General features: G+C 48.3%; 2 protein-coding genes across 2 annotated transcripts; one reads left to right on the top strand and one right to left on the bottom strand.

Annotated features, from left to right (window-relative positions):
* Nucleotides 1-96: 96 nt before the first annotated feature.
* On the bottom strand, nucleotides 97-8365 carry srrm2 (serine/arginine repetitive matrix 2). Its single transcript, XM_088317008.1, has 12 exons — nucleotides 8063-8365; nucleotides 7212-7466; nucleotides 6730-6828; nucleotides 6237-6428; nucleotides 6073-6156; nucleotides 5470-5532; nucleotides 5371-5400; nucleotides 5021-5119; nucleotides 4812-4932; nucleotides 2797-4505; nucleotides 1266-2474; nucleotides 97-808 (listed from the first exon to the last, which is right to left on the bottom strand). The coding sequence occupies exons 2-12, from the start codon at nucleotides 7457-7459 to the stop codon at nucleotides 679-681; spliced, it is 3984 nt and encodes a 1327-aa protein (XP_088173134.1). The 5' UTR covers nucleotides 7460-7466; nucleotides 8063-8365; the 3' UTR covers nucleotides 97-678.
* Nucleotides 8366-8833: 468 nt separating this feature from the next.
* arl6ip1 (ARL6 interacting reticulophagy regulator 1) lies at nucleotides 8834-11583 on the top strand. The gene is made up of 6 exons (XM_088317016.1): nucleotides 8834-9031; nucleotides 9832-9965; nucleotides 10355-10474; nucleotides 10623-10740; nucleotides 10827-10911; nucleotides 11091-11583. The coding sequence occupies exons 1-6, from the start codon at nucleotides 8996-8998 to the stop codon at nucleotides 11207-11209; spliced, it is 612 nt and encodes a 203-aa protein (XP_088173142.1). The 5' UTR covers nucleotides 8834-8995; the 3' UTR covers nucleotides 11210-11583.
* Nucleotides 11584-11647: the final 64 nt, after the last annotated feature.

The following is an 11647-nucleotide window of genomic DNA, read 5'->3' as shown; positions in this document are numbered from 1 at the left end:
GTATCGGCGGAAAATACAGCACAGGAAGGGCGAATTGAAACAAAACATTTTATTTACTCCCTTTACATCTTAGGTCACAACACCAGCTGACAATGCTAGAATCAAAGGGGTTTTATTGAATTGGTATTTATATACAAGTACAATTGTTATTGCTGGGGCTTTACACTCGAATCCCCGCTCAGCCCCAAGCACAGAAAAAAAAATTCCAAGATTTCATTTACTTGACCATTTTTAGATGAATTTAGAGGAAATGAAAGTTCCACTGTATTTTTCTCTTAACTGTCAAGGTTGTCTCAGTGATTGTATTTGAGAAAAAAAGACATGGTATTACCCTTGGACTGATTTGCGCATTTCACACAGCCACAAAAGGAATGAGAAAAAAAAAAGAAGACAACCAAGTGCACAGCACAATTAACTTAAAACATATTTCGAAAGCCTAACGAAACAAAGTCACATGGTGCAACACACAGGAAGTCGAGCTAAGATACAATAAGAACACCAGAAGTCACATGGCGACCACATGACACGTCCACTCTGTGGTGGCCTGTCACGACAAGGAGAAGTGTTGTGCAGCAGTCATCTTTGCTTCCTGCTCCGGTTGTTTCACTTCCTGCTGTCAGGAGGAAGAGGAGGAGCTTGTTCAAGGTCAGAGTTCACAGGTGGGGTCAGCGGAGATGATCAGCGAGGGCGACCTCCTGACTTGCGTCCCGGTGAGGTGGGAGCTCCTTTCATGTGTCTGGGAGGAGAGTAGCTCAGAGAGCGAGAATCTCGCAGGGAGTCGGCCGGAAGCCTGCGAGAGGGACTGCCTCTGTCGCCAAAAAGAACAAAAAGAATTCAACAAACTTCAAAGACATAATTTTCCCTTCCCAATCATTTCTACTTCTAGATGATTTTAATGACTTATTTGAACACGACTTGCGTTTAACTTCGTGGTACATCAAAATTTCTGATGTTTTCAACTTTCCCAAGTTTTCCTTTTTCCGTTGATTTTCAACTTGCCGATGATTTTAACTTCTCTTTGCGTTTAACTTCCTGGGGAGTCTCTGCGGAATCCCTAATGATTCTAATATGATGGTTTGACCTTCACATTGACTTAACGTCTAGATGATTTGAACTAAAGTGATTTTAAACTTGACAATTTTAATTTCCTATGGATTTTAACTGGACAATTTCTTCTCACCCTCTGAGAAGGACGAGCATTGGGCATGCTTTAGCTTTCCTGTTCATTTAAAAAATAAAAATATCAATTAGGAATCCAGGCGTACCCTTTTTCTGGTTGCGCCTCCGAGTCGGAGCTGTCTGAGGAGGATGACGACGAGGATGAGGAGGAAGAAGATGAGGATGACGAAGATGAAGAGCTGCTGCTCCGGTTTCCTTTCTTGTTGGATTCCTTCCCATTGACACCATGCTCAGCGACCACTTCTTGCCGGGCTGGCGACGGCTTCCTGTCTGAAGCTCTCGAAGACTCGCTGCGCTTCGACGGGTCGTTGGAGCCTCGCGCCGCCGCCAGGCGTGCCGTTGAAGAGTCGGCCCCGCTTTTCAGCATCCTGTGCTCTGGCCTCTCGTTTTGCTGCTGGCTTTTCTTCTCCCGCTCTGGAGGATTTGCGTCTTTCCTGTTTGGCGACGAAGGTGAAGATGACGATGATGATGATGATGATGAGGAGGAGGACGAGGATCCGGAGGAAGAAGACGAGGAGGAGGACGATCTGGGCTGTTGACCGATATTCTTGGGTGACGCTTGCTGCCCCGGAGGTTTGTCTGCTTGGCTAGCTTGCATGCGGGCTCCTACTGAGGACGCAGAGTGAGCAGTTCCCGTTGGCGAGCGACTGGTCAGCCCGCTGCCTTTCGAGGGCAATGGCGAGCGACTGGGACGTCTCCTTGCTGATGGCGATGGCGAGCGACTGGTCTGCCTTCTCACTGGCGAGCGACTGGTCTGCCTTCTCACTGGCGAGCGACTGGTCTGCCTCCTCACCGGCGAGCGACTGGTCTGCCTCCTCACCGGCGAGCAACTGGTCTGCCTCCTCACCGGCGAGCGACTGGTCTGCCTCTTCACCGGCGAGCGACTGGTCTGCCTCCTCACCGGCGAGCGACTGGTCTGCCTCCTTACCGGCGAGCGACTAGTTCGTCTTCTCACCGGCGAGCGACTGGTCTGCCTCCTCACGGGCGAGCGACTACTTCGTCTCCTCAATGGCGAGCGACTACTTCGTCTCCTAACGGGCGAGCGACTGGTCCGCCTCCTCACTGGCGAGCGACTGGTCCGCCTCCTCACTGGCGAGCGACTGGTCTGCCTTCTCACTGGCGAGCCACTGGTCCGCTTTCCCGCGGGTGAGCGACTGGGGCGCCTCCTCACGGGCGAGCGACCGGTCCTCCTCCTGAACGGTGGAGAAGGCGAGCGACTGGACGGCCTCCTGCGCAACGGTGAGGGCGAGCGACTGTTGCGTCTCCTAGAGGGCGGCGAAGGTGGTCGGCGGCCCCTGCGGCACAAACGGATGTTTGGTTAGGCAATGGAGAATGACATGATTGTGGTTGTGTGCTCGGGTGCAAATCAAAACTTGATAAGTTCAACTTCTCATATTTATTGGTGAGTAAAACTCAAATTCTTGATTATTTGTACCTCCTGATTAGTTCATCGTTACGATTTCAACTTGTCATTTCCGGATGATTCCTTACTCCTTAGTTACTACAAATAGATTTGTGGGATGACGGAGGAACCATCTCGGCCCACTGTACGGTTTGGGGAATTGGCAATATGTGAATAATTACCAACATCCACCAACTTGTGTTTTAACTTCTTACCTGAGCAGAGGGCTGCGCCTCCTGGGGCTCCTGGTCCTGGATCTGGACCTGCTCCATCTGGCGGTCCGCTCCCATCCTCGGTCCCGGTCCCAGAGGCGGGCCGGAGGAGGACTGCTTCTCCTGGAGCGCGACGGAGGGTCCTGGTACTGCTTGGGAGGCGTGACTCGGTGGGCCGGCGGAGAGTGGGACCTCCTGCTCAGCTTCTCTCGCGGACTCTGGCGATCTTGGTGTTTTTTGCCAGAAGGGGGGTCCGCCGGGGCTCTGTGAGCGGGCCGCTCCTTGTCGTCTTTCGTCTGCTCGGGGGGTCTTCGGGGCTCTTGTGAGCTCTCAGCGCGCCCGTTGGTGACAAACCTTCCAACAGCCGCACCGATGGAAGATGAGTTTTTCTTTTCACTCGCCTCAGGTTGGTCTTCGTCTTCTGATGAGGACGAAGAAGACGAGGACGATGAAGACGAGGACGATGAGGAGTCGCTGTCACTGCTGCACTGTTTTTGTTCCCGCGCCTGCTGCTTTGGAGGACTTCTGGTCTTGGTATCAGGCTTGCGCTGACTTCCCTTTACCTGGTCGGACTTCCTCACTTCATCTTCTCGACTTTTATCCTGGCGTTGTTGGAAAGGCGGCGAACCAGAATGACGAGGAAGAGGAGGGCGAGAGGTGGTGTCCGCTCTCTTTGCGGCCTCTCTGATTTTGGACGTGTGAATTCCGTCTCCTCTGTTCTTTTTATCAGGAGACGGTGATGACGAGTCACGTTGGGTTCTTGTATCCCGCTTCCCCGCATTCCTTTCCTCCTCTCGTTCCGCTCCTCTGCTGCGACGAGACCTCTCGTCCATTCTGGGAGGTGAAGGTGAAGAGGAGTCGTGTCGGGTCCTCGTGTCCTGCTTTCTGACGTTCCTCTCTTCCTCTCCTCTGCTGCGACCAGTCCTAGCCTCCACTTTGGGAGGGGACAGCGAGGAGGAGTAGTGTCGGGTCCTCGTGTGCCGCTTCCCGGCGTCCCTTTCCTCCTCTCGTTCCGCACCTCTGCTGCGAACGGACCTCGCATCCATTCTGGGAGGTGAAGGTGAAGAGGAGTCGTGTCGGGTCCTCATGTCCTGCTTCCCGGGGTTTCTCTCTTCCACTCCTCTGCTGCGACCAGTCCCGGCCTTCCCTTTGGGAGGTGAAGGTGAAGAGGACTCCCGTCGGGTCCTCGTGTCCCGCTTCTCTGCGTTTCTTTGCTCCACTTGTTCCGAACCTTTGCTGCGGTTGGTCCTCACGTCCATTTTGGGAGGTGAAGGTGAAGGTGAAGAGGAGTCATGTCGGGTCCTCGTGTCCTGCTTCCTGGCATTCCTCTCTTCATCTCCTCTGCTGCGACCAGTCCTGGCCTCCCCTCTAGGAAGTGAAGGAGAAGAGGAACTGTGTCTTATCCTGTGGGGAGGACATGTCTTTGTTTTTTCTGACTTTTCTCTGCTCCCAGAACGCCTCGCCCGTCCTTTGTCCTTGCCACTTTCTGGACTTGTTGATCTTCGACCTCTCCGTTTGTCCTTTTCTTTGCTAGGGGAGCTCCTACGGGTGTCCTCCTCGTTCTCCCTCTTTCTCTTGTCCATCTCTTTACTGCGTGAGCGTCGTCTTTCACTCGGCCGCTCTTTGCTCCTCTCCGTCTCTTTCCTTCTGTCAGGGGAGGAGGAGTCTCGTCTCCTCTCGGGAAAGGAGGCAACTCTCCTCTCTCTCTCTTTCTAGTGGCAGACAAACGGAACAGGAGGTCAGAGGACACGTGCAGCAGGAGTGGACGAGTCCAAGGGGTCATCGGTTTACTTCCCTTGCTAATCATAGTAGCTCTAAGTTCACCGGAGCATTAGTTCTCAGACTAGGTCGGAGTTATTTGAAGAACATAGACAACGCAGTGTTATTAATATGAATATTAAAACTACACTGGGGCCAAATAGCACTGATCCGCCGATTCGAATTAAAACCGGTCTCATGAACCCCTCTAAAGCCCATGCGAGAGTTTGACCAAATGATTGCAAAGTTGGAGCACTTACCTCGTCACCTCGATGTCGCGGACTCTTCTCGTCGCGGCCTCGTCTCCCGTCCGGAGATCTCGGCCTGCGTCCGATGGCGACTTCTTGTGTCTTGTTCTGACGCAATGGCGCGGGCGACCGACTGTGAATGTCCGAAAAGACTTTCTGTTAAGTCAGTAAAATATATGACAAGTAAATTCCAAAAATTAATCAAAGGTCAAGTGTCACACCTGCGGGACGAGGCGCTCCGCTGTGTCGCCGCCTTCTTCTTTGCGGGACTTTTACTGGCTCGCTTCGTTGACTTCTTCTTCTGCTTCTCGTCTGAAGAACTGAGGAGAAAAGCAATCGTTTCCTTTCACCTGGTGCTGCTGCTCAGAATTGACAACATTGGTAGGAAGTAACCAAGTACACATACTTAATTACTGGATTATTTTTTGACAACCCTGGACTCTCTAATCTAACTAATTCAGGTTATTAAAGTAGTAATAAAAATAATCTGTACTTCTACTTTGACACAAATAGACTTCAACTTGAGTACAGAGTGTGAGTACTTCTGCCAGCAAGAACAACAAAGTCCTACCTGTCTTCTTCGTCCTCCACTGATGACTCGCTGAAAAAGAAAATAGAAGGCGACGGTTAAGCACGGTCATCTCGGACACATTGAATCAAAGTGAAATACCGTTTCTTCTTCTTCCTTTTGGATTTCTTGTCCCGACGAGGTGGGGGCGAGGGACTTTGTGAGCTGCAACAACATATTGCGATGACATTTTCAACGGAGGACATTTGAACCGTTTGCTGACACAGAAATAGCACGTTCCATCCTAAAATCGATGAAAGAACAGATCCCAAAGGGGCAGTACTTGGGATACATAACATTTCACTCAACACAAAGACATAATTGTGAGCAAATAAGTGTCGTTCTCTCTGGCACATGATGATCTACCGAAGCGTCAAACTGCTGATGTGTAGCACCAACTACTGGCGAGCATGACTTGTCAAAATTAGGTATCAGTGGCTGGTATCGGCAGTCTACATTATCCCAGACACCGTGAGGAACGATACGTTGCCCGGTATTGGTACTCGCCCATCCCTATTAAAGAATACAGTAGGTTTTTGTAAAAGAATGGGTGAGGTTTAGGAGAGTAGAGAGAAAAATATATGGCGTCTACTGCTCATATTTTGGTCGTAAATTATTGTCGGACACCGGTTAATTTCCCTCAGCACAATGATTGGGAATTGGCGCTCGGTGTAAACGCGCTTCTTTTATTTGGTCTCATCTCACCCGGCTCTCTTTTTGTTCTTCTTTTTCTTCTTGCGACTGCGTTTCTTTGGTGGCGAATCTGACTCGTCCGAGTCCTTCACCAACCTGCAGGAGAGCACATGCGTGTACAGATTGGAGTTTCTAAATTATTGCACAGCTGAAAGGAGGGAAAACTTTGGGCTCACGCATATTTCTGCTGCTGTTGTTGCTGTTTTTCCCTCTCCAGACGCTCCTGCTCGCGCTTCTCCTTTTCCTTCTCCTTGCGGTCGGCGTGGAAGGACGAGCCGTCCACGTAGTCGCTGGAGATGCCGAAAGCGGCTCGGAGCCGGTCATTCTTCTGCTGGTTGGCCGCCGCCAGGGCGTGTGTTTCTGTCACGCTTTGCAGACCAATAACACTTGACTCAATAAAATCCCAATGATGTATTTCCTTCTATAACTTATTTAATTGAAGTTCATTGCAAAGTCAAATTGTATCAAATTATTATTTATAATATACTATTTATTTATTAAAAATAAATAAATAAATAAATAAAAAGACACAATGCCACTACATTTTTTTGCTTTGGTTTAGTCTAATCAATTTGGACTTTTTTGCGACTGCAGCATGTTCTAATGATCAGAATACGAACATGCATTCCTCAATATGACGCATCAAAATCCCGGTCGTGGTTGGCTTACCTGGCTTTGTCACCAGAGGTGGGAGGCGGCGGCTGATGCTTTTCCTGGAGCATCATTCGGAAGCTGTTCACCTTCTCCTCAATCTCCTCTGCCGAGTATCTGAGGCGGCAAGCGAACAGCAGCATTTATTTATATGCATGTATAAAAAAAAGGCTGCACAGATACTTCCGGAGCAAACCTTTGACTCTTCAAACTTTGCCCATCACGTCACTTAATGGTAATAATCAACGACTTAATAAATAAATAACATTAAAAGCATTATTTAAAATTGCTCTTCTAGTTCATCTATTAGTGGAGGGAAACTAGCAAAGTAATAATTTCATTGCTTAACGCTACCGTTGTGTTTACACTGAGCATATCACAAGTGACAAATCATCTGAAATCAGGTGACAAACGCGGACGTTTTAGAAAGACAAAATGAGGCAGAATACGAATAAGTGGCGTATTTTTATTCTGCAAGTCAATTATGACTATCGCCTTACCCCTGCTCCTCCATCATGTCCTGGAACTTGGCACACTCAACCTCCAACTGCCGCTTCCTCTGGTGTTCCAGGATGTCGGCGTTGGGCTGCCGGTTGAGTTGACTGTCCAGCCGCTCGCGGTCCTTCTCGTCACGGTCGCCATCGCGGTCGTCACGGGGCCGCTTGGACCGCAGCGTGGACAGGTTGCGCTGAACGTAGCCATTGGTGCCGCTGCCCCGGGGAGTGGTCAGGCCAATGCCGTTGTACATGGCAGTTCTGTGGAGGCAAAACAATTTTTCAATGCATAATTTCTTGTTCATTTAATACTTGATTAGTTTTTCATTAATCAAGTAATTGCTGCACCTCCACTTAGGTCATAATGGAAAGTCCCGCTCGTATGTTTTATGTTAACAAACATTTTTTTTGCAGCGTTAATATTTTGGGAGAAGGCAAGTGTTGTTTAATCATTCTTGTTGGAGAAGGACAAATTCCTTTTTCAGTCAGTCGTCCAAGATTCAGTTTCAAACGGATTGTAGAGTCCATTGCGACTCTTAGGTCCTTGCCAGCTCATTTCACCAAAGATTTCCTTTTTTCTCTCCAGCAAATTGAGAATACAATTTAAGCACGTGCCTTAAGAAAGGGGCTTTCGAATTTAAGAACGATGTTTTAGGGGGGGGATCATGAATTTGGGGGAAAAGGGGTGAATAAGTGGTCATTAACTGGTCGTAACAGATTCTTAGAACAGAAAGTGTTGGGTAAATGTGTCATTTGACGAACATCGCCACAGCCCCAACAACTGGATAGGCCAAGCTAACAAGCATATAGCGGCTAGCTGCCAGGCTAGCACGTTAGCTAAGCCGCATGTTACGTACCACACTTTTCTCCGCTCCCGGAGAGAAACGTCGCTGCTAGGAATAGGAAAAAATCTTCGTCTGCTCTTTAATTTCAGATCGAGTAATCACCGTTTGTCTAGGAAAAAGCTGAAAAAAGAAGACTGAGTGAGCTTTTGTTAGCTCCGTTAGCAAGAATAAGCGCAAAACGAAAGAGGGACGTAACAAAAAAAAAAAAGGTAAAACACGTGACAGTACACGTCACAAAAACGCGCTGGATAAGGTGCGATGCGTTTAGTATCTCAAAAAGAATCGAGACCACCGTGCTGCGAAATAATAGTCCATCCATCCATCCATTTCCAACACCGCTTAGACCGAACAGGGGCACTGGGGCGAAATGATTTATTCTAAAAAAAAACATTCTATTCGTTAACACTTTTATTTGATTAAATAATTGGTTAATTCGTCATAATCCACAATCCAGACGCAGTATCTATTAGTATAACGTTTCTACCAGTTTAAAAAAAAAAAAAAAAAGTAAAAGTGATTAAAAAAAATCCGCCTGGGATTTGTTTTGATTCTTGCTTTCTTTTTAACTGAACCGCTCAGCCTCACTTGCGTCGCGGGCACATCGTTATTAATGTATGAAATATTCGTAACATTTTTACTCTTTTATCTTTACTAACCTCGTTTTGCTGGTATCGTTAATTTGACCGTGCCGCTCTTTGGTCTGACCCAAGGGGATCACTAAAGTTATAAACTGTAAAGTGAAACTGCATCTCCCACGATGCCCAGCGCCACTTTTGACGCAGGCGCTCCGGATAAAAACATTCTGTCAACTTTTCTAGCCACTGCGACCGTTAGTGACGCTGAGTAAGCCGCCCCTTCTGTCTCCCTATTCAAATATCTTGTTGTTTTTTTCCCCCGAGATCGTAAAAGCACAGACGTTTCAAGCAAGTTTCCATTTGAGCAGCCATGGTCGAAAGAGACAACAAGAGCGCCAACATGCTGGTTAGTACAAAGATGAAGTTCTTGTCGCTATCGTATCCCTTCAAGGTTAGCTTGTGCTAACCGGCAGCTTTTGATGCTTTCTGACGGGCCTCGGCTAGTAGCTCCCGGCGGCTCGCCTCCACCGCCCTGCAGGCAGCACGCATACCGACTGCTGTGTCATGCCGTTTGGTAATTTAAGGCTTCTGCTCGTTTTATTTTTTTTGTCAACTCGCTGCTGCTACTTGACTCTGACGACGACCGCTGCTAACATGCTAAGCAGCTAGCCGCCTAGCTTTGCCTGAAGCTAACCGTGTGACTTGCAGTCTCATGTTTTGAGGTTTGGAAGAAAACAAATCGGAGCTTTCAGTGCCGATTTTCCATCAATACTAAAAGTGGCCTGACTAACATTTTTTAGGCATTGCAATTCGGGGCTGAAACTGTAAACACTTGCATTCCCCAAAAAATAATTTTTATTAATGAGTAACTCATATTTGTTTTTAAATTTCATACACATTTCCATGCCTTATATCATAGAAATACAGTACATTATTCCTGTTGAGAAGCGCAGTAATAGCTCATTAACTTACGGTATCAATTATTTTCTGTGTGAATTTATTTTTATGGAGAGTCTAGAAGAATTTGAAGCGCTCAATCTATGTTTTGAGACCTTCACAAAGATGGCATTAACAATGCGAACCATGCGATCATATATGATATGATGCCCAAAGTGGGCCGGAAAAGGCTGCACCCTTGACGTGCACAAGTAAAAGGATATGTTGTGATGTCATGTGAATTATTATTTTTGGGTTTGTGTGGCACAGGCGCAGGAAACGGCACAACTAGAGGAGCAGCTTCAGGCGTGGGGTGAGGTGATCTTGGCGGGGGACCGCGTCCTGCGCTGGGAGAAGCCGTGGTTTCCTGGAGCGCTCGTGGCTGCTACTACCGCGCTCTTCTTGTGAGTCTGTGCTACAATGATGCCATTGTGAGCCGACTGTTTTGTAATGCTGCTGGGATGTTTAGCGAGTACAGGTGGTCTCTGACGTAGTCAACCCTTCTCAATTCAATTCAAATTAATTTTATTTGTATAGTGCCAAAAATCAGAGCACAATTTGTCTCACGGTGCTTTACACATGGAGCAGGTCAAACAGGACACCTCCTCGATTATGAAAACACGCAGAGAAAGAGAGAGAGCGTCCAGTTGCTCTTGAGGAAGCGGAGAGCGGTGGATTTTCAGTGGTCGGAACTATCTTGGTCCTCTACGTACTACAATTACTCAGGACGTAGCCCATGTTTGAGACTTCCGTTGGCATCCATCTTACGGCAACCTTCTGCTGTCCCGCTCAGGCTCATTTACTACCTGGACCCATCGGTGCTAACGGGCGTGTCGAGTGGCGTCATGCTGCTGTGCTTGGCTGACTACCTGGTGCCCACGCTGGCACCCAGAGTTTTCGGCTCCAACAAGTGGTGAGAACATCGCCTACTTACGGAGTTTTCTTCCTGCGTTCATGTCTACTACCCGTGTGTCAGTCTTACGATGTCACGGTTTTTAAAAAACACGAGGCAGCGCACCAGACCACTTTGAGTTCACCGTCTCTGTCTGCGTGCACGTCAGGACCGCAGAGCGGCAGCAGCGTTTCCACGAGATCTGCGGCAACATGGTGAAGATGCAGCGTCGCCTGCTGGGCTGGTGGCGCCGCCTGTGTACGCTCAAGGAGGAGAAGCCAAAGATGGTAACCTGAAACCCTCAAAAAGTCCTGAAAATGTCCTCCAGGCCCAAAAGAGCCCCGGTGACCACGTTGACCCGTGTCATTTTCAGTATTTTACGTCGGTGATCAGCGGACTGCTGGTAGTGGCTTGGATCGGACAGCAGGTGCACAACCTCTTGCTCACCTACCTGATCGGTGAGTCAGCACCAAGATTGAATTAGTAAACCAAAACTACATGAGTCTTTACAGTTGATTTTAAAAGCGTTCCTTCCGATATTATCATCATTCAGCCGTCACTCCAAAGGGATTTCCAGCGCCATTTTCGAGAACTGTCTCGGTCCGCGATATGAAAATGCCCATTTTTGACGTTTCAGTGAGTTTGATGCTGCTGCTGCCAGGCCTCAACCAGCATGGCGTCCTGTCCAAGTATGCCGCCATGGCCAAGAGAGAAATCAACAAACTGATCAAGAACAAGGAGAAGAAGAACGAGTAGACTCTCAATGCAAACCAGACGAATTATACGCCCCTCCCCACACACGCGCACACACACATGACCGATACTGACTACTGACGTCTTGACTTGCGGCGTTGTCACTGCGCGCTTGTCATCTTCATCATTTGTGTGTCATGTAGCTCCTCATCTTTGTTTTCTTTCAAGTCAACTGGATAGCAAGCAGTAAAAGTGCAAGGAATACGGAGAAAAAAAATAAATAAAGACCCAGCCCGCTGCTAGCTGAACTTTGCCCCCCACCGCCCCCTTCCTCTGCTGTCATGTAAATAGCCCCCCCCCCCCACTCCGGTGTGTTTGTGTTCTGTCGTGAGTCATTTGAATCTTGACAATGTGAATAAAGTTGACTTTAAACCTCATTTAATGTGCTACTCACTTTTCTTTGGCATCAAAATGGGTTTTCTGGCCACACGTCGGCAATCA

The sequence above is a fragment of the Idiotropiscis lumnitzeri genome, chromosome 15 (genome assembly GCF_059441095.1).
Source record: "Idiotropiscis lumnitzeri isolate Australia: NSW breed Sydney's pygmy pipehorse chromosome 15, RoL_Ilum_1.0, whole genome shotgun sequence".
NCBI classification, from domain to species: domain Eukaryota; kingdom Metazoa; phylum Chordata; class Actinopteri; order Syngnathiformes; family Syngnathidae; genus Idiotropiscis; species Idiotropiscis lumnitzeri.
Note: the sequence above shows the minus strand (reverse complement) of the source record. Positions and strands in the feature narration are given on the sequence as shown.

What these genes read in the sequence shown, in the direction of transcription:
- srrm2 (XM_088317008.1), bottom strand. Translation starts at nt 7,459, where the DNA reads ATGTACAACGGCATTGGCCTGACCACTCCCCGGGGCAGCGGCACCAAT. An exon ending in CGCGACATCGAGGTGACGAG is followed by an intron (nt 4,506 to 4,811) that starts GTAAGTGCTCCA and finishes GTCTGCCACTAG; the next exon opens with AAAGAGAGAGAGAGGAGAGT. An exon ending in AGGCGCAGCCCTCTGCTCAG is followed by an intron (nt 2,475 to 2,796) that starts GTAAGAAGTTAA and finishes TTTGTGCCGCAG; the next exon opens with GGGCCGCCGACCACCTTCGC.
- arl6ip1 (XM_088317016.1), top strand. Translation starts at nt 8,996, where the DNA reads ATGGTCGAAAGAGACAACAAGAGCGCCAACATGCTG. An exon ending in GCTACTACCGCGCTCTTCTT is followed by an intron (nt 9,966 to 10,354) that starts GTGAGTCTGTGC and finishes TGTCCCGCTCAG; the next exon opens with GCTCATTTACTACCTGGACC. An exon ending in CTTGCTCACCTACCTGATCG is followed by an intron (nt 10,912 to 11,090) that starts GTGAGTCAGCAC and finishes TTGACGTTTCAG; the next exon opens with TGAGTTTGATGCTGCTGCTG.